Raw genomic sequence first — 22,941 nt, 5'->3', positions numbered from 1 at the left:
CAATGGGGGGCCTCCGGTGGGCGGGGCATCCCGGGCTCAGCCAATGGGAGGGAGGGAGGGGGCGAGGGCGGGCTCCGAGGAAGGAGGACGAAGGAGAAGATGGCGGCCGGCTCGCCTCAGGCCTGGTCTGTGTTCGTGAGGCGGGAAGGAAGGAAGGCGGCGGAGGGAAGAGGACGGAGAGGCCGAGAGAGAGAGAGAGAGAGAGAGAGAGAGGTCTGTGGGGAGAGGGAGGCAGGCAGGGAGGGAGGCTCGCTCGCTCTCTCGCTGGGGTGCCCGGGGGGGAGGCGGAGGGCCCGGCCTGCCTCGGGAGTGAGGGAAGGAGGGGGGACTACAACTCCCAGAATCCTCTCCGCCCAAGACGGGTCTCCACGGGACGCCTCACGGGCTTGGAGGTCTCCCCAGTGGGGTCCCTTCCTCTGTCCGCCCCGTTGTGTCTCTAGGATCCACCGGCTCTCTTGTTTCCCTCATGTTCAGACCTTCTCAGCCGCTTTGGGTCCCGAGAGGGATGGAAACAGACATCTATTATTATTATTGTTATTATTGTTATTATTATTATTATTATTGTATGACACAGCAAACAAGATAGACATGCTGGATTTCGTGTCACAAAATCCCAAGTCGAACTCTTCCCAAGTGTCTAGGACTGTGTGATGTATTATTATTATTATTATTATTATTATTATTATTATTATTATGACACAGCAAACAAGATAGACAGGACTGTGTGATGTATATTATTATTATTATTATTATTATTATTATGACACAGCAAACAAGATAGACAGGACTGTGTGATGTATATTATTATTATTATTATTATTATTATGACACAGCAAACAAGATAGACATGCTGGATTTCGTGTCACAAAATCACAAGTCGAACACTTCCCAAGTGTCTAGGACTGTGTGATGTATTATTATTATTATTATTATTATTATTATTATTATTATTATTATGACACAGCAAACAAGATAGACAGGACTGTGTGATGTATATTATTATTATTATTATTATTATTATTATTATTATGACACAGCATACAAGATAGACATGCTGGATTTCGTATCACAAAATCCCAAGTCGAACACTTCCCAAGTGTCTAGGACTGTGTGATGTATTATTATTATTATAATTATTATTATTATGACACAGCAAACAAGATAGACAGGACTGTGTGATGTATATTATTATTATTATTATTATTATTATTACTATTATGACACAACAAACAAGATAGACATGCTGGATTTCGTATCACAAAATCCCAAGTTGAACAGTTCCCAAGTGTCTAGGACTGTGTGATGTATTATTATTATTATTATTATTATTATTATTATTATTATTATTATTATTATGACACAGCAAACAAGATAGATATGCTGGATTTCGTATCACAAAATTACAAGTCGAACACTTCCCAAGTGTCTAGGACTGTGTGATGTATTATTATTATTATTATTATTATTATTATTATTATGACACAGCAAACAAGATAGACATGCTGGATTTCGTGTCACAAAATCACAAGTCGAACACTTCCCAAGGGTCTAGGACTGTGTGATGTAGTATTATTATTATTATTATTATTATTATTATTATTATTATGACACAGCAAACAAGATAGACAGGACTGTGTGATGTATTATTATTATTATTATTATTATTATTGTTATTATTATGACACAGCAAACAAGATAGACAGGACTGTGTGATGTATATTATTATTATTATTATTATTATTATTATTATTATTATGACACAGCAAACAAGATAGACATGCTGGATTTCGCGTCACAAAATCACAAGTCGAACACTTCCCAAGGGTCTAGGACTGTGTGATGTATTATTATTATTATTATTATTATTATTATTATTATTACTAGATGTGCCCGGCCACGCGTTGCTGTGTCTGAGTCTGGTGGTGTTGGTCAGTCTACATTAGGTTGTATTTATGCTGTGATCTCCACCTTTCTTTATACTCACATTAGTAGTAGTATTTGAAGTCTGTTACCTTCTTGAATTTTTGTGTTGATTGATAATTGCTTGAGATCCCTGTTGTCTTTTGTTTGTTGTTAGTTGTAATGTCTGATTCTCCTGAGTGCGGTTTATATTTTTATTGTGGTACAATAGTCTTTTTTTTTTGCCTGTGTAGGTGTTTATTATTGTTGTTGCTGTAGTGGTGATGAAGGTTGGATAAGTTAGATGCTACTGTATTGTTTTTTGGAGGCCCAGTGTAGCACTGACTGGCCTCTCAGCCTCAGTGCCTGGCTGTTTCTTGCCTGTGATGGTGTTGATTCTTATTGTTGTTGTTGTTGTCATTGTTATTATTGTAATTGCTTTTTTGGAGGCCAAGTGTGAATGTAGGGATTGGGGAGGTGGATGAGTTGTGTTGTCAAATTTTGTATTTGTTATAGTCACAATGCGTTGTTGTGAGTTTTGTCGGTCCGGATTGTGGTTTTGTGGTGTGGTTGTGTTGTTACAACTGAGAGGCAAGGCTTTTGTGTTGTGTTGCGAAGTTTTGTATTTCTGGGGCGTTTAGTTGTGTGTCAAGTTTTGTATTTCTGGGGCGTTTAGTTGTGTTGATATAGTCACGATGCACTGTTGTAATGCATTATTATTATTATTATTATTATTTATTATATGACACAGCAAACAAGATAGACAGGACTGTGTGATGTATATTATTATTATTATTATTATTATTATTATTATTATTATTATTATTATTATTATGACACAGCAAACAAGATAGACATGCTGGATTTCGTATCACAAAACCACAAGTCGAACTCTTCCCAAGTGTCTAGGACTGTGTGATGTATTTTCGGATGATGCATGCAGATCCCAGTAAGGTGGCCTTTTGCAGTTGGCAGATGGTGATTTTGTCAATGTCTATTGTTTCCAAATGCCGACTGAGATCTTTTGGCACGGCACCCAATGTGCCCATCACCACCGGGACCACCTGCACTGGTTTCTGCCAGAGTCTTTGAAGTTCAATCTTGAGGTCCTGAGAGCGGCTGAGTTTTTCCTGTTGTTTTTCGTCAATGCGACTGTCACCTGGGATGGCGACATCAATGATCCAAACCTTGTTCTTTTCCACAACTGTGATGTCTGGTGTGTTGTGTTCCAGGACTTTGTCAGTCTGGATTCGGAAGTCCCACAGTATCTTTGCTGCTCATTCTCCAATACTTTTGCAGGTTTGTGATCCCACCAGTTCTTTGCTGCTGGGAGGTGGGACTTGAGGCATAAGTTCCAATGAATCATTTGGGCCACATAGTTGTGCCTCTGTTTGTAGTCTGTCTGCGCGATTTTCTTACAGCAGCTGAGGATATGATCCACGGTTTCATCAGCTTCCTTGCACAGTCTGCATTTTGGGTCATCAGCTGATTTTTCTATCTTGGCCTGAATTGCATTTGTCCTGATGTCTTGCTCCTGGGCTGCAAGGATCAGGCCTTCTGATTCCTTCTTCAGGGTCCCATTCGTGAGCCAGAGCCAGGTCTTCTATTATTATTATTATTATTATTATTATTAATTGCCTTTGTCCTGATGTCTTGCTCCTGGGCTGCAAGGATCAGGCCTTCTGTCTCCTTCTTCAGGGTCCCATTCGTGAGCCAGAGCCAGGTCTTCTATTATTATTATTATTATTATTATTAATTGCCTTTGTCCTGATGTCTTGCTCCTGGGCTGCAAGGATCAGGCCTTCTGTCTCCTTCTTCAGGGTCCCATTCGTGAGCCAGAGCCAGGTCTTCTTCTTCTTCTTCTTCTTCTTCTTCTTCTTCTTCTTCTTCTTAACGTTGAGACTGGGTGGCCATCTGTCAGGGGTGCTTTGCTTGTGCTTTCGGTGCACAAAGGAAGAAAGGGATTGGACTCAATGGCCCAAGGGGTCTCTTCCAACCCTTATTATTATTTATTTTATTTATTTATTGAAAGTATTTATATTCCTCCCTTCTTTCTCACCCGAAGGGGACTCAGGGCGGATCACATTACACACATAAAGGCAAACATTCAATGCCTTTTAACATAGAACAAAGACAGAGACAGACACAGGCTCCGAGCTGGCCTCGAACTCATGACTTCCTGGTCAGAGAGATTCATTGCAGCTGGTTGCTCAACAGCTTGCGCCACAGCCCGGGCTGTTAATAATAATAATATTATTATTAACATTGAGGCTGAGTGGACATCTGTCAGGGGTGCTTTGCTTGTGCTTTTGGTCCGCAGAGGCAGAAGGGGATTGGACTCAATGGTCCAAAAGGTCTCTTCCAACCCTCTTTATTATTATTATTATTTATTTATTTATTATCATTGAGTCTGGGTGGCCACCTGTCAGGGGTGCTTTGCTTGTGCTTTTGGTCCGCAGAGGCAGAAGGGGATTGGACTCAATGGCCCAAGGGGTCTCTTCCAACCCTCTTTATTATTATTATTATTATTATTATTATTATTAATTAACATTGGGGCTGGGTGGCCATCTGTCAGGGGTGCTTTGCTTGTGCTTTTGGTCCGCAGAGGCAGAAGGGGGTTGGACTCAATGGCCCAAGGGGTCTCTTCCAACCCTCTTTATTATTATTATTATTATTATTATTATTATTATTATTATTATTAATTAACATTGGGGCTGGGTGGCCACCTGTCAGGGGTGCTTTGCTTGTGCTTTTGGTCCGCAGAGGCAGAAGGGGGTTGGACTCAATGGCCCAAGGGGTCTCTTCCAACCCTCTTTATTATTATTATTATTATTATTATTATTATTATTAATTAACATTGGGGCTGGGTGGCCATCTGTCAGAGGTGCTTTGCTTGTGCTTTTGGTCCGCAGAGGCAGAAGGGGGTTGGACTCAATGGCCCAAGGGGTCTCTTCCAACCCTCTTTATTATTATTATTTTTATTATTATTATTATTATTATTATTATTATTAACATTGAGTCTGGGTGGCCACCTGTCAGGGGTGCTTTGCTTGTGCTTTTGGTCCGCAGAGGCAGAAGGGGATTGGACTCAATGGCCCAAGGGGTCTCTTCCAACCCTCTTTATTATTATTATTATTATTATTATTATTATTATTATTATTAACATTGAGTCTGGGTGGCCATCTGTCAGGGGTGCTTTGCTTGTGCTTTTGGTCCGCAGAGGCAGAAGGGGATTGGACTCAATGGCTCAAAGGGTCTCTTCCAACCCTCTTTATTATTATTATTATTATTATTATTATTATTATTATTATTAACATTGAGTCTGGGTGGCCACCTGTCAGGGGTGCTTTGCTTGTGCTTTTGGTCCGCAGAGGCAGAAGGGGATTGGACTCAATGGCTCAAAGGGTCTCTTCCAACCCTCTTTATTATTATTATTATTATTATTATTATTATTATTATTATTATTAACATTGAGGCTGGGTGGCCATCTGTCAGGGGTGCTTTGCTTGTGCTTTTGGTCCGCAGAGGCAGAAGGGGGTTGGACTGAATGGCCCAAGGGGTCTCTTCCAACCCTCTTTATTATTATTATTATTATTATTATTATTATTAACATTGAGTCTGGGTGGCCATCTGTCAGGGGTGCTTTGCTTGTGCTTTTGGTCCGCAGAGGCAGAAGGGGATTGGACTCAATGGCCCAAGGGGTCTCTTCCAACCCTCTTTATTATTATTATTATTATTATTATTATTATTATTATTATTATTAACATTGAGTCTGGGTGGCCATCTGTCAGGGGTGCTTTGCTTGTGCTTTTGGTCCGCAGAGGCAGAAGGGGGTTGGACTGAATGGCCCAAGGGATCTCTTCCAACCCTCTTTATTATTATTATTATTATTATTATTATTATTAACATTGAGTCTGGGTGGCCATCTGTCAGAGGTGCTTTGCTTGTGCTTTTGGTCCGCAGAGGCAGAAGGGGGTTGGACTCAATGGCCCAAGGGGTCTCTTCCAACCCTCTTTATTATTATTATTTTTATTATTATTATTATTATTATTATTATTATTATTATTATTATTAACATTGAGTCTGGGTGGCCACCTGTCAGGGGTGCTTTGCTTGTGCTTTTGGTCCGCAGAGGCAGAAGGGGATTGGACTCAATGGCCCAAGGGGTCTCTTCCAACCCTCTTTATTATTATTATTATTATTATTATTATTATTATTAACATTGAGTCTGGGTGGCCATCTGTCAGGGGTGCTTTGCTTGTGCTTTTGGTCCGCAGAGGCAGAAGGGGGTTGGACTCAATGGCCCAAGGGGTCTCTTCCAACCCTCTTTATTATTATTATTATTATTATTATTATTATTATTATTATTATTATTAACATTGAGGCTGGGTGGCCATCTGTCAGGGGTGCTTTGCTTGTGCTTTTGGTCCGCAGAGGCAGAAGGGGGTTGGACTCAATGGCCCAAGGGATCTCTTCCAACCCTCTTTATTATTATTATTATTATTATTATTATTATTATTATTAACATTGAGGCTGGGTGGCCATCTGTCAGGGGTGCTTTGCTTGTGCTTTTGGTCCGCAGAGGCAGAAGGGGGTTGGACTGAATGGCCCAAGGGGTCTCTTCCAACCCTCTTTATTATTATTATTATTATTATTATTATTATTATTAACATTGAGTCTGGGTGGCCATCTGTCAGGGGTGCTTTGCTTGTGCTTTTGGTCCGCAGAGGCAGAAGGGGATTGGACTCAATGGCCCAAGGGGTCTCTTCCAACCCTCTTTATTATTATTATTATTATTATTATTATTATTATTATTATTAACATTGAGTCTGGGTGGCCACCTGTCAGGGGTGCTTTGCTTGTGCTTTTGGTCCGCAGAGGCAGAAGGGGGTTGGACTCAATGGCCCAAGGGGTCTCTTCCAACCCTCTTTATTATTATTATTATTATTATTATTATTAATTAACATTGGGGCTGGGTGGCCATCTGTCAGGGGTGCTTTGCTTGTGCTTTTGGTCCGCAGAGGCAGAAGGGGGTTGGACTCAATGGCCCAAGGGGTCTCTTCCAACCCTCTTTATTATTATTATTATTATTATTATTATTATTATTAATTAATTAACATTGGGGCTGGGTGGCCACCTGTCAGGGGTGCTTTGCTTGTGCTTTTGGTCCGCAGAGGCAGAAGGGGATTGGACTCAATGGCCCAAGGGGTCTCTTCCAACCCTCTTTATTATTATTATTATTTATTTATTTATTATCATTGAGTCTGGGTGGCCACCTGTCAGGGGTGCTTTGCTTGTGCTTTTGGTCCACAGAGGCAGAAGGGGATTGGACTCAATGGCCCAAGGGGTCTCTTCCAACCCTCTTTATTATTATTATTATATATTTATTTATTATCATTGAGTCTGGGTGGCCATCTGTCAGGGGTGCTTTGTAAGAGTATGAAATTATAAAAATCCCTGAAATGCAGTAGAACCTACGGAAGGCCAGCTATCTGTCGTAACCATCCAACTGCGGAGGAGTGCTTCTTCAAGCTGGACACAGATTACTCAGGTCAATGGCCGGGGGTCTGAGCAGGTATCCCCCAGCTTCACTGACTTTCATTAATTTTCCATAGACATTAATTTTCTTGGGAGAAGGAGAGCACGAAAAAGGAAGAGGGAGGAAGCATAAAAGGAGGAGAAGAAGGAAGGAAGGAAGAAAAGAAGCAGGAGGAGGCAGAATACAGGAAGGAGGAGAAGGATTAATTAAATCTTCTTTTAAAAGCTGAAATCAAATCAAAGATTATTTCAGGTCACTACTGTTATGAATAACTTTTCAATAACTTTAAAGCAGGGGTCCTCAAACTTTTTAAGTGAAGGGCCGATTCACAGTCCCTCAGAGTGTTGGGGGGCCAGACTATGATGAAATACTCCAAAATTAGGATTGTTTTTGTGTGCCTTCCAAGTCATTTCAGACGTAGGTCAACCCCTAAGTCTAAAGTTTAGGACAGGGGCCAGGTCAATGACCTTGGAGGGCCGCATCCGGCCCATGGGCCTTAGTTTGGGGACCCCTGATCTAGACGATCTCATAAGACCATAGGTAAGCAAAGAGACCTCCAAAGACCATCTAGATGATCTCATAAGACCATAGGTAAGCAAAGAGACCTCCAAGGACCATCTAGATGATCTCATAAGACCATAGGTAAGCAAAGAGACCTCCAAGGACCATCTAGACGATCTCATAAGACCATAGGTAAGCAAAGAGACCTCCAAAAACCAGCTAGACTTAGGTCAACCCTAAGTCTAAAGTTTAAGACAGGGGCCAGGTCAATGACCTTGGAGGGCCGCATCCGGCCCATGGGCCTTAGTTTGGGGACCCCTGATCTAGACGATCTCATAAGACCATAGGTAAGCAAAGAGACCTCCAAAGACCATGTAGATGATCTCATAAGACCATAGGTAAGCAAAGAGACCTCCAAAGACCATCTAGATGATCTCATCAGACCATAGGTAAGCAAAGAGACCTCCAAAGACCATCTAGATGATCTCATCAGACCATAGCTAAGCAAAGAGACCTCCAAAGACCATCTAGATGATCTCATCAGACCATAGGTAAGCAAAGAGACCTCCAAAGACCATCTAGATGATCTCATAAGACCATAGGTAAGCAAAGAGACCTCCAAAGACCATCTAGATGATCTCATAAGACCATAGGTAAGCAAAGAGACCTCCAAAGACCATCTAGATGATCTCATCAGACCATAGCTAAGCAAAGAGACCTCCAAAGACCATCTAGATGATCTCATCAGACCATAGGTAAGCAAAGAGACCTCCAAAACCAGCTAGACTTAGGTCAACCCTAAGTCTAAAGTTTAAGACAGGGGCCAGGTCAATGACCTTGGAGGGCCGCATCCGGCCTATGGGCCTTAGTTTGGGGACCCCTGATCTAGACGATCTCATCAGACCATAGCTAAGCAAAGAGACCTCCAAAGACCATCTAGATGATCTCATCAGACCATAGCTAAGCAAAGAGACCTCCAAAGACCATCTAGATGATCTCATCAGACCATAGCTAAGCAAAGAGACCTCCAAAGACCATCTAGATGATCTCATAAGACCATAGGTAAGCAAAGAGACATCCAAAGACCATCTAGATGATCTCATAAGACCATAGGTAAGCAAAGAGACCTCCAAAGACCATCTAGATGATCTCATCAGACCATAGCTAAGCAAAGAGACCTCCAAAGACCATCTAGATGATCTCATCAGACCATAGCTAAGCAAAGAGACCTCCAAAGACCATCTAGATGATCTCATCAGACCATAGCTAAGCAAAGAGACCTCCAAAGACCATCTAGATGATCTCATAAGACCATAGGTAAGCAAAGAGACCTCCAAAGACCATCTAGACGATCTCATAAGACCATAGGTAAGCAAAGAGACCTCCAAAAACCAGCTAGACTTAGGTCAACCCTAAGTCTAAAGTTTAAGACAGGGGCCAGGTCAATGACCTTGGAGGGCCGCATCCGGCCTATGGGCCTTAGTTTGGGGACCCCTGATCTAGACGATCTCATCAGACCATAGCTAAGCAAAGAGACCTCCAAAGACCATCTAGATGATCTCATCAGACCATAGCTAAGCAAAGAGACCTCCAAAGACCATCTAGATGATCTCATCAGACCATAGCTAAGCAAAGAGACCTCCAAAGACCATCTAGATGATCTCATAAGACCATAGGTAAGCAAAGAGACATCCAAAGACCATCTAGATGATCTCATAAGACCATAGGTAAGCAAAGAGACCTCCAAAGACCATCTAGATGATCTCATCAGACCATAGCTAAGCAAAGAGACCTCCAAAGACCATCTAGATGATCTCATCAGACCATAGCTAAGCAAAGAGACCTCCAAAGACCATCTAGATGATCTCATCAGACCATAGCTAAGCAAAGAGACCTCCAAAGACCATCTAGATGATCTCATAAGACCATAGGTAAGCAAAGAGACCTCCAAAACCAGCTAGACTTAGGTCAACCCTAAGTCTAAAGTTTAAGACAGGGGCCAGGTCAATGACCTTGGAGGGCCGCATCCGGCCTATGGGCCTTAGTTTGGGGACCCCTGATCTAGACGATCTCATAAGACCATAGGTAAGCGAAGAGACCTCCAAAGACCATCTAGATGATCTCATAAGACCATAGCTAAGCAAAGAGACCTCCAAAGACCATCTAGATGATCTCATCAGACCATAGCTAAGCAAAGAGACCTCCAAAGACCATCTAGATGATCTCATCAGACCATAGCTAAGCAAAGAGACCTCCAAAGACCATCTAGATGATCTCATCAGACCATAGCTAAGCAAAGAGACCTCCAAAGACCATCTAGATGATCTCATCAGACCATAGCTAAGCAAAGAGACCTCCAAAGACCATCTAGATGATCTCATCAGACCATAGCTAAGCAAAGAGACCTCCAAAGACCATCTAGATGATCTCATCAGACCATAGCTAAGCAAAGAGACCTCCAAAGACCATCTAGATGATCTCATCAGACCATAGCTAAGCAAAGAGACCTCCAAAGACCATCTAGATGATCTCATAAGACCATAGGTAAGCAAAGAGACCTCCAAAGACCATCTAGATGATCTCATAAGACCATAGGTAAGCAAAGAGACCTCCAAAGACCATCTAGATGATCTCATCAGACCATAGGTAAGCAAAGAGACCTCCAAAGACCATCTAGATGATCTCATCAGACCATAGCTAAGCAAAGAGACCTCCAAAGACCATCTAGATGATCTCATCAGACCATAGCTAAGCAAAGAGACCTCCAAAGACCATCTAGATGATCTCATCAGACCATAGCTAAGCAAAGAGACCTCCAAAGACCATCTAGATGATCTCATAAGACCATAGGTAAGCAAAGAGACCTCCAAAGACCATCTAGATGATCTCATCAGACCATAGCTAAGCAAAGAGACCTCCAAAGACCATCTAGATGATCTCATCAGACCATAGCTAAGCAAAGAGACCTCCAAAGACCATCTAGATGATCTCATAAGACCATAGGTAAGCAAAGAGACCTCCAAAGACCATCTAGATGATCTCATCAGACCATAGCTAAGCAAAGAGACCTCCAAAGACCATCTAGATGATCTCATCAGACCATAGCTAAGCAAAGAGACCTCCAAAGACCATCTAGATGATCTCATCAGACCATAGCTAAGCAAAGAGACCTCCAAAGACCATCTAGATGATCTCATCAGACCATAGGTAAGCAAAGAGACCTCCAAAACCAGCTAGACTTAGGTCAACCCTAAGTCTAAAGTTTAAGACAGGGGCCAGGTCAATGACCTTGGAGGGCCGCATCCGGCCTATGGGGACCCCTGATGTAGACGATCTCATAAGACCATAGGTAAGCAAAGAGACCTCCAAAGACCATCTAGATGATCTCATCAGACCATAGCTAAGCAAAGAGACCTCCAAAGACCATCTAGATGATCTCATCAGACCATAGCTAAGCAAAGAGACCTCCAAAGACCATCTAGATGATCTCATCAGACCATAGGTAAGCAAAGAGACCTCCAAAACCAGCTAGACTTAGGTCAACCCTAAGTCTAAAGTTTAAGACAGGGGCCAGGTCAATGACCTTGGAGGGCCGCATCCGGCCTATGGGGACCCCTGATGTAGACGATCTCATAAGACCATAGGTAAGCAAAGAGACCTCCAAAGACCATCTAGATGATCTCATCAGACCATAGCTAAGCAAAGAGACCTCCAAAGACCATCTAGATCAGGGGTCCCCAAACTAAGGCCCGCGGGCCACATGAGGCCCCCTGAGGCCATCTATCCGGCCCGCGGCCTACCCTGGGCGGGAGGGAGGAACAGCCAAGAGGAGGAAGGCTGCTGCTGCTACTGTACTGCTTCTTCTTAAGCGGTGCTGCTTCTGCTGGCTTGGCAGCAGGCGAGCAGAGGAGGGACTTTAGGACCTGCTCGCTCTCCTCCTTTTCCTCGCCTTCCTTCCTCTTCTCCCGAAGCAGCCTCCACCATCGCTTGGGAAGAGAAGGCAGGAGAGGAATAGGAATAGGAGGACAACGACGACGAGACGAGCGGGCCCTCCTCTGCCCGCCGCTTTGGAAGATGAGGAAGAAAGGAGAGGAAAAGGAGAACGGCGAGTGGCCCCTAAAGTCCCTCCCCCGCCCGCTGCTTCAGTCATCAAGACAAACATTGTTTTGAAGGCTTTCATGGCTGGGATCACTGGGCTGCTGTGAGTTTTCCGGGCTGTCTGGCCATGCTCCAGAAGCATTCTGTCCTGACATTTCACCCACATCTATGGCAGGCATCCTCAGAGGCTCTGAGGATGCCTGCCATAGATGTGGGTGAAATGTCAGGGGAGAATGCTTCTGGAGCATAGCCAGACAGGCTGTAAAACTCACAACCACCTTTCTTAACAATCACTAAAAGCCTTCCAATTCAAGAAGAACACAGAATTTCAACCCATATCAGACAGGAATCAACTAGGGGCATTTAGCATGTCAAAAATTGCTATAAAGTAATTTAAAATTGGTTGTATAACATAATTATACAATTCTCCTCCCACACTGCAATAGATTAAGAGGAAATTAAAAGTTGAAAATTAATATAGAAACTGCAAGGGAAAATAGGATAAAACAAAATAATATGAAATCAAACTTTTGGGGGAAAGCCACAAAAGCCACAGGCGTCTTTCCCAGACTGGGTTAAACAAAGCTGCTTCTAGTAAGTCAATCCAGGAAATGCAGTATATTGACACAGTGGAGGTGTCCAGGCAAAGGTGATCAACATGGGAAATGGTTATAAACCAAACTATAGATCCCAGTGTTTCATAGGATGGAACCAAGGCAGGTAAAGTGACATCACTCTGCTAGAATTACGCAATGCACTTAGCCACTAAGGGCCCTTCCACACAGCCATGTGACCCACAATATCAAGGCAGATAATCCACAATATCTGCTTTGAACTGGGTTATCTGGGTCCACACTGGCATATAACCCAGTTCAAAGCAAATAATGTGGGATTTTATACAGCTGTGTGGAAGGGGCCTAAGTCACCTTTCTTCACATATTACAGGCCCTTCCACACAGCCCTATATCCCAAAACATCAAGGCAGAAAATCCCACAATATCTGCTTTGAACTGGGTTATCTGAGTCCACACTCAGATAATGTGGGATTTTCTGCCTTGATATTCTGGGATATAGGGCTGTGTGGAAGGGGCCTCTGAAAAAAAGAGAAATACTGAGTTGAGCTTTATCATACATTTAAAATACTATTATTAGTATTTTTTGTTGTTGCTGCTGCTGCTGTTGTAATAGTAGTCATACAGCAGTATTCCTAAAGGAAACACATTGCTAAATTTCTTTGAAGCTGTGAGGTCTGTTGGAAACTAGGCAAGGAAGGTTTATATATCTGTGGAAGGTCCAGGGTGGGAGAAAAAAACTCTTCTCTGTTAAAGGCCAATGTGAATGTTTCAATTGACCACCTTGATTAATATTGAAAAGCCTTGCAGCTTCAAGGCCTGGCTGATTCCTGCCTGGGGGATCAAATATGGAACTGGACATTGACCATCTTATTAGCCAAAAGCAGGCTCATGAGATAGGTGTAGTGTGCATATACATTTGTTCGTAGTTTTTTAAAAAACTGTAGTCCGGCCCTCCAACAGTCTGAGGGACAGTAAACTGGCCCCCAGTTTAAAAAGTTTGGGGACCCCTGATCTAGATGATCTCATAAGATCATCGGTAAGGAAAGGGACCCTCAAAGCCCATCTAGATGATCTCATCAGACCATCAGAAGCCCATAGATAAGGAAAGGAACCTCAAAGACCACCTAGATGGTTTCATAAGACCATAGGTAAGGAAAGAAGCCTCCAAAGGCCATCTAGACAATCTCATAAAACCATTGGTAAGGAAAGGGACCTCCAAAAGCCATCTAGATGGTCTCATAAGGCCGTAGCTAAGCAAAGAGACCTTCTAAGACTATCTAGACAATCTAGACAAAGTTTAAGACAGGGGCCAGGTCAATGACCTTGGAGGGCCGCATCCGGCCCATGGGCCTTAGTTTGGGGACCCCTGATCTAGACGATCTCATAAGACCATAGGTAAGCAAAGAGACCTCCAAAGACCATCTAGATGATCTCATAAGACCATAGCTAAGCAAAGAGACCTCCAAAGACCATCTAGACGATCTCATCAGACCATAGGTAAGCAAAGAGACCTCCAAAGACCATCTAGACGATCCCATAAGACCATAGGTAAGCAAAGAGACCTCCAAAAACCAGCTAGACTTAGGTCAACCCTAAGTCTAAAGTTTAAGACAGGGGCCAGGTCAATGACCTTGGAGGGCCGCATCCGGCCTATGGGCCTTAGTTTGGGGACCCCTGATCTAGACGATCTCATAAGACCATAGGTAAGCAAAGAGACCTCCAAAGACCATCTAGACGATCTCATCAGACCATAGGTAAGCAAAGAGACCTCCAAAGACCATCTAGACGATCCCATAAGACCATAGGTAAGCAAAGAGACCTCCAAAAACCAGCTAGACTTAGGTCAACCCTAAGTCTAAAGTTTAAGACAGGGGCCAGGTCAATGACCTTGGAGGGCCGCATCCGGCCTATGGGCCTTAGTTTGGGGACCCCTGATCTAGACGATCTCATAAGACCATAGGTAAGCAAAGAGACCTCCAAAGACCATCTAGATGAATATATACGTCAGGGGTCCCCAAACTAAGGCCCGGGGGCCGGATGCGGCCCTCCAAGGTCATTTACCTGGCCCCCACCCTCAGTTTTATAATATAATATTTTGTTATCTATATATATAAAAGAGTGATGGCATCAAGGCAGCGGACAAAACAACAAAAGTAAACACCCCACAACCTCGAAAATTGACATCACAACCCCTCATCCATGCCTCTAGGTTGATACAACAAAAAGAAAAGAAAAATAAATTCCTAATTAGAGGGAGAGGAATAATTGTTTTTATCCAATTGCTGCCAGTTACAAGGCTAAGCTCCGCCCACTTGGTCTCCTAGCAACCCACTCAGCCCAGTGTTAATAAAATAATGATAAAAAAATAAATACAAATAATACAATAAAAAATTATAAAAAACACTAAAATAATTAATACAATAAAATACTATAACAAAATGACTAAAAATAATACAACAAAATAATAAAATATAATAAATAAAAAAGATAAGTGACAATAAAATTAATTTAAAAAAATACAAATAACGTCAAATAAAAATTCCACAACAAGTTTTAACCGATACCACCACCACTTTGCCACAGCAACGCGTGGCCGGGCACAGCTAGTATACATATAATATTGATAATAATATTATAATGTAATACAATATAACACTAATAATAATACCATATAATAATATTAATTATATGTTCTATATTACATATAATATTACTAATAATATTACAGTATAGTGGTATAGTTCAATATAATAATATATAATGCTAATATGGTGCTATGCTAATAATATAATATATTGTATACACATATAATTTGTAAGCCACTCTGAGTCCCCTTTGGGGTCAGAAGGGTGTGATACAAAGGTAGTAAATAAATGCAGTAAATAAATAAATAAATAATAAATACATAAATTTTAGACTTGGGCTCGCCCGAAGTTTGAAATAACTTGAAGGCACACAACAACAACAACAACAACAACAACCACCACCCTAATTAACTTGACAATCTCATTGGCCAGAAGCAGGACCACACTTCCCATTGAAATCCTGATCAATGTATGTTGGTTAAAATTGTTTGTATTTTTAAATATTGTATTGTTCTTTCGTTGTTCTTGTTATTGTTTTTGCACTACAAATAAGACATGTGCAGTGTGCATCGGAATTTGTATTTTTTTTCCAAATGATAATCCGGCCCGCCAACTGTCTGAAGGATTGTGGACCGGCCCTCGGCTTAAAAAGTTTGAGGACCCCTGATATACGGTATTTGTTTGCAGTTCTATCGTTAGCATTAGAAACCTTCCTTCTAGATCTGTCTTAACCCTGTGAGGGTGCCAGAGTTTGGGGAGATAGAATACCAGGCCATTTCTTTGGGAAGTTCCCTCTGAGGCCAGTTCTTCTCCCGGTCGTTTTCGTTTTCAGCCGTACAGAATCAAGGGATAACCTTTCAGGCCATGTGGAGACCCCTTGAAGGCTTCTTCCCAAAGGCATCCCGGGAAGACCGTTTCTCTCCGTGGCCTCGAGTTTTCTTAGGACTTCCTTGAGCCAAGCTAGTTCTTCTTGTATTCCACTGGATGGAGGGAAAAGAAGACAAGGAGGAAGTGGGCAAAGGGGAAAGGAGTTGGCAGGAAGGAGGCTTTGTGGCTGGAGCGGTGCCTGTCTTTGCATCTCATCATGGGCTCTACCGAGGGAACGCATGGCTTGGATGGAACGGAGTTCAGCGTGGACTCATTTTTTGGACATCCCAACAAACCTCAACGTGGTTGTGAATTAGTCAGTTGGGAATGCAGGTCCTTGTTAGTTTGGAAGATTCATTTGGGAAATGTGGCAGGAGATGCTGAGGAAGCAGAGTTGGGAGTCCCTGTGGCATGGGAAATAATGACACAATCGATCCTTGTTCCTTTGAGCATTTAGCACGATGCTGGTAATTCATGGAAACCCGGGATCCAGAAAATGTTACACCCTTGAAGTTGGAAGGAGTTCTGCCTGCCTGCCTGAATGGAACTTAGTTCAGCATGGACTCAATTTGTGAACGTGGTTGTGAATGAGCCAGTTGGGAAGGCAGGTCCTTGTTAGTTTGGAAGATTCGTTTGGGAAATGTGGCCGGAGTGACCCTTTGAGATGCTGAGGAAGCAAGGTGGTCCTTGTGGCAGGGGAGATGATGACACAATCAATAAAGAAATCCTTGTTTCTTTCAGCATTTAGCACAATGCTGGTAATTCATGGAAACCCGGGATCCAGAAAATGTTACACCCTTGAATGCTGGACGGAGTTCTGCCTGCCTGCCTTCTGTTCCTTTAACCACGTTTGGGTCTGACCCAGTGAAATGGGTGTGTCCCTCCAATATGGGAAAAGGGTTCAGTTCTCTCCTTCTATGATTCCTTCCTTCTCTTATCCTGTCCTTCTATGTTTCCTCCCTTCCTTCCACCTTTCCTTTCTTCTTTCCTTTTTCGCTTTGTTTACCTTGAGCCAGAGGTATGCGGCTTCATGTCTAACCTTTGGCTTCTTCTTTCTTGACCAGGACGTGAGAGTTCTCTGGAGCCACCCCTGCCGTGATGGGAAACGAACCAGCTTCTAGTCGATATTAAGGCATTTGGAAACCAAAGTGCAGGAAGGAAACCAGTCCTCTAGGAAAAAGGATTCCTCTCAAGGGGCTGATCCTGCTGAATTCCTACATTCACTTTGGATTCTAGAGTAGAACCATAGAAGAGACTTCATGAAGCACCCAGTCCAGGCCTCTGCCGTGCAGGAAAAGCCAAAGTACCCCTGACAGATGAGCATCTAGCTTCTGTTTAAAGGATTCCAAAGACCACCTATGAATATTCCTTGCCTAGAAAACCCTATGAAATTCATGGAGTCACCATTGATTAGTAACTTAAAAGCACATACATACAAACATACACACAGGTGGTTAGAAGAAGCAGGACACTATTTGCTACTCTGCATCAGGCTGGAAACTACATTTTGAGGCAGAGAGTTCCACCGCTAAACAGCTCTTACAGTCAGGAAGTTCTTCTTAATGTTCAGATGGAATCTACTTTCCTGTAATTTGAACCCAGTGCTGTGAGTGATCAGAAAGGGAAAAACAAGAATCAAGTGTCCTTATTGGAATTAAATGTACATAGCACTGCTGACATGGAGGAGAAAGTATATAAATGTATCGAATGTGGAAAGAGCTTTAGTCAGCATGGAAAGCTGAAGACACATCAAAGGACTCACACTGGGGAGAAACCCTATACATGCCTGGAGTGTGCACAGAGCTTTGCTCGTAGTTCAGATCTACGTACACATCAAAGGACTCACACTGGGGAGAAACCCTATAAATGCCTGGAGTGTGCACAGAGCTTTGCTCGTAGTTCAGATCTACGTACACATCAAAGGACTCACACTGGGGAGAAACCCTATAAATGCTTTGAGTGTGGACAGAGCTTCAGTCAGAGTTCAACTCTACATTCACATCAAAGGACTCACACTGGGGAGAAACCCTATAACTGCCTGGAGTGTGGAAAGAGCTTTGCTTTTAGTTCAAATCTACGTTCACATCAAAGAACTCACACTGGGGAGAAACCCTATAACTGCCTGGAGTGTGGACAGAGCTTTGCTCGTAGTTCAGATCTACGTACACATCAAAGGACTCACACTGGGGAGAAACCCTATAAATGCCTGGAGTGTGGACAGAGCTTTACTCAGAAGGGATACTTATGTTCCCATCAAAGGACTCACACTGGGGAGAAACCCTATAACTGCCTGGAGTGTGGACAGAGCTTCTCTTGTAATTCAAGTCTACATACACATCAAAGGACTCACACTGGGGAGAAACCCTATAGATGCTTGGAGTGTGCACAGAGCTTTGCTCGTAGTTCAGGTCTACGTTCACATCAAAGGACTCACACTGGGGAGAAACCATATAAGTGCCTGGAGTGTGGACAGAGCTTTACTCACAAGGGAGGCTTATGTTCCCATCAAAGGACTCACACTGGGGAGAAACCCTATAACTGCCTGGAGTGTGGACAGAGCTTTACTCAAAAGGGACAGTTAGATTCACATCAAAGGACTCACACTGGGGAGAAACCCTATAACTGCCTGGAGTGTGGACAGAGCTTTGCTTTTAGTTCAAATCTACGTTCACATCAAAGAACTCACACTGGGGAGAAACCCTATAACTGCCTGGAGTGTGGACAGAGCTTTGCTCATAGTTCAAGCCTACGTTTACATCAAAGGACTCATACTGGGGAGAAACCCTATAACTGCCTGGAGTGTGGACAGAGCTTCACTCAGAAGGGAAGCTTACATACACATCAAAGAACTCACACTGGGGAGAAACCCTATAACTGCCTGGAGTGTGGACAGAGCTTCTCTTGTAATTCAAGTCTACATACACATCAAAGGACTCACACTGGGGAGAAACCTTATAAATGCCTGGAGTGTGGACAGAGGTTCTCTTGTAATTCAAGTCTACATACACATCAAAAAACTCACACTGGGGAGAAACCCTATAAATGCCTGGAGTGTGGACAGAGGTTCTCTCGTAATTCAAATCTACATACACATCAAAGGACTCACACCTGGGAGAAACCCTATAAATGCCTGGAGTGTGGACAGAGCTTCACTCAGAAGGGACACTTACATATCCATCAAAGGACTCACACTGGGGAGAAACCCTATAAATGCCTGGAATGTGGACAGAGCTTTGCTCATAGTTCAAACCTACATTTACATCAAAGGACTCACACTGGGGAGAAACCCTATAAATGCCTGGAATGTGGACAGAGCTTCATTCAGAGTTCAAGTCTACGTTCACATCAAAGGACTCACACTGGGGAGAAACCCTATAAATGCCTGGAGTGTGAACAGAGCTTCACTGATTGTTCAGGCTTACGTAGACATCAAAGGATTCACACTGGGGAGAAACCCTATACATGCCTGGAATGTGGACAGAGCTTTGCTCATAGTTCAAGCCTACATTTACATCAAAGGACTCACACTGGGGAGAAACCCTATAACTGCCTGGAGTGTGGACAGAGCTTCACTCGGAAGGGAAGCTTACATACACATCAAAGAACTCACACTGGGGAGAAACCCTATAACTGCCTGGAGTGTGGACAGAGCTTTGCTTGTAGTTCAGGACTACGTAGACATCAAAGAACTCACACTGGGGAGAAAACCCTATAACTGCCTGGAGTGTGGACAGAGCTTTGCTTGTAGTTCAGGACTACGTAGACATCAAAGAACTCACACTGGGGAGAAAACCCTATAACTGCCTGGAGTGTGGACAGAGCTTCTCTCATAATTCAAATCTACATACACATCAAAGGACTCACACCTGGGAGAAACCCTATAAATGCCTGGAGTGTGGACAGAGCTTTACTCGAAGTTCAGGACTACGTTCTCATCAAAGGACTTACACTGGGCAGAAAACCTAGAAATGCATGGAGTGTGGACAGAGCTTTTCATGGAATAGACATCATAGAATTCACTCTGGAGAGAATGGTATTAATTGACACCAGAGTGACATTCTAACATGTACAAAAGCAACTCTTGCAAATTTTGGAAATGCAAGCTCAAAGTTGGGACATTTCATCACATGTGGTGTATTGTAGAAAGGTTGAACTAAAATACAGTGTTCCCTCACCTATCACAGGGGTTAGGTTCCAGGACCACCCGCAATAAGTGAAAATCTGTGAAGTATATTTATACATTATTTTAGTAGTTATACACTATTTTAAGTCTTTATCAACCAATCGTGTTGAATCGTGAGAAATCCTGTTGCCACTTGGGCTCCTTTTCCCTCCCTTTGGCTTCTCCTTCCTCAGGATGTAAATTGTAATTTTTTTTATGATTTATAAAATTCTTTTAGAGTTTATTGAAAAACTGCGAAACAGCGAATCCGCAAACAGTGAAACGCAAAGTAGTGAGGGAACTCTGTACGTTCCATTCTGGAAGTAATTATATTATCTAAAGGGAGTTGAATAATGGGAGATAAAAATTAACAGATAGAATGAGGCTTTTAGTCATGTATCCATGTCTGTTTGTTAGTTCAGTTGTGTGTCTATGTAGGTAACTCGTTAGTCCAGGGGTCCCCAAACTAAGGCCCGGGGGCCGGATGCGGCCCTCCAAGGTCATTTACCTGGCTCCCGCCCTCAGTTTTATATAATATAATATATTGTATATACATATAATATTGATAATAATCTTATGTTATACAATATAATACTAATAGTAATACCATATAATAATATTAATTATATGTTATATATTACATCTATATATATAAAAGAGTGATGGCATCACGGCGACCCACAAAACAACAAAACTACAGGCCCCCCAACCGCGAAATTTGACAACACAACCCATCATCCACGCCTCTAGGTTGATACAACAGAAAGAAAAGAAAAATAAAGTCCGAATTAGAGAGAGAGGAATAATTGCTTTTATCCAATTGCTGCCAGTTAGAAGGCTAAGCTCCTCCAACTTGGTCTCCTAGCAACCCAATAAAAAACAATAAAAAACACTAAAAATTAATACAATAAAATATTATAATGGAAAATAACTAAAAATAATTCAAGAAAATAATAAAATATAATAAATAAAAATATAACTTACAATAAAATTAATTTAAAAAAATGCAAATAACGTCAAATAAAAATAACACAACAATTTTTAACCAATACCACCACCACTTTGCCACAGCAACGAGTGGCCGGGCACAGCTAGTATTATATAATAGTATAGTGGTATAGTTCAATATATTAATATATAATGCTAATATTGTGCTATGCTAATAATATATTGTATTGTATGTACATTCAGCTGCTCTGAGTCCCCTTTAGGGTGAGAAGGGTGGGATATAAATGTAGTAAATAAATGTAGTAAATAAATAATTAATTTTAGACTTGGGCTCGGCCAAAGTCTGACATGACTTGAAGGCACACAACAACAACAACAACAATCCTAATTAACTTGACCAGGGGTCCCCAAACTAAGGCCTGGGGGCCGGATGCGGCCCTCCGAGGTCATTGACCTGGACCCCGCCCTCAGTTTTATAATATAATATATTGTATATACATATAATGTTGATAATAATACTATAATGTAATACAATATAACACTAATAATAATACCATATAATAAGATTAATTATATATTCTATATTACATATAATGTTACTAATAATATTACAGTATAGTGGGTTAGTTCAATATAGTAATATATAATGCTAATATTGTACTATGCTAACAATATAATATATTGTATGTACTAGGCTTGATCGATCCATGAAAAATTTGATTCTAAACTCGTTTCAAAACTAGAGGGGCAGTTTTTCGTTTTTGTTGCTATTTACGAATTTTGTCCCCAAAATTTTTCGAAATTAACGAAAATTCGTTATTTTCGAAATTAATTCGTTAATGGCGGAAGCGCATGCGCGGTCGCCCCAAAACAGCCCCGGGGGGGGGGTCGGGGGCTCTCCTGCTCTCATTTTTTCAGCTATACTGATCAAATTTGGTACAGTGGGAGAACACAATCCACCCTGCTTGTTTGCTAAATTGCAGAGCGTTTGCCCTTTCCTAAGATTTATTGCACAATTTTATAGTTTACTGTGCCCGGTCACGCGTTGCTGTGGTGTATGGGAATTCTTTGTTAGGTAGGTAGAATAACAGTGAATAGCTTTGTAGCCTGAAAGCCTGGCCATTTTCTTATGGGAATCCTTGTTTGGTGAGGTGGAATAGAAAGGAATAGGCTTGCTGCTTGGAAGGTTAGGTACTTGCCTTTTAGGGGGGTAGAATTGTAATGAATAGCCTCGGAGGTTCAAAGCCTGGGTGCTTGCTATCTAGGGGAATTCTTTGGTTGGTCAGATTCAGAGTAGTATCACTGTTTCAAAGCCTGGTCGCCTTTTTCGAAGGTTAATCTTTTATTGGTCTGGTTGAATTGCACTGAATATCCTTGCAGCTCAAAAGTCTGGCTGTATTTATTATTTTGTATTATATATATTACTAAATATAGAAAGCATGGCACATTGCCTGTTGTGGGTTTTGGCCTTTTTTTGGTGTTGTGATTGTGTTTATTGTGTGATTGTGTTGTAACTTACTGGAGGCAAGAAAAGAAAAGAAAGAAAAAGCCACAGCCGGCAAGGCCCATACCTTGAAATACTGCCCAGGGGGGCCGGCCACCGTTGCCCGGCACGCTTCCCAGAGACAGAGAGAGAAGTAAAATACCTGGAAATGTGGGCGCAAGCCCCTCAGACGTGTCTTCTGAATGTCTGCTAGTGAACTGTGGGCCCAAGCCCCACTGACCAGGGGGGCCGGCCACCGTTGGCCGGCCCCACGCCCACCACTG

The 22,941-nt window shown here is 42.3% G+C and overlaps 2 protein-coding genes across 2 annotated transcripts in view; one reads left to right on the top strand and one right to left on the bottom strand.

Annotated features, from left to right (window-relative positions):
* The window catches only part of LOC134294868 (solute carrier family 2, facilitated glucose transporter member 11-like), a 142,921-nt gene that overhangs the window by 52,940 nt on the left and 67,040 nt on the right, over positions 1–22,941 (bottom strand). The gene's annotated exons all lie outside the window — the stretch shown is intronic.
* LOC134294865 (zinc finger protein 850-like) lies at positions 56–22,624 on the top strand. The gene is made up of 2 exons (XM_062966641.1): positions 56–213; positions 17,129–22,624. Exon 2 carries the CDS (start codon positions 17,743–17,745, stop codon positions 19,777–19,779), a length of 2,037 nt encoding a protein of 678 aa, XP_062822711.1. The 5' UTR covers positions 56–213; positions 17,129–17,742; the 3' UTR covers positions 19,780–22,624.

Source organism: Anolis carolinensis, unplaced genomic scaffold, assembly GCF_035594765.1.
Source record: "Anolis carolinensis isolate JA03-04 unplaced genomic scaffold, rAnoCar3.1.pri scaffold_26, whole genome shotgun sequence".
In the NCBI taxonomy this organism is placed as follows: domain Eukaryota; kingdom Metazoa; phylum Chordata; class Lepidosauria; order Squamata; family Dactyloidae; genus Anolis; species Anolis carolinensis.
This window is presented reverse-complemented; position numbering and strand designations above follow the sequence as displayed.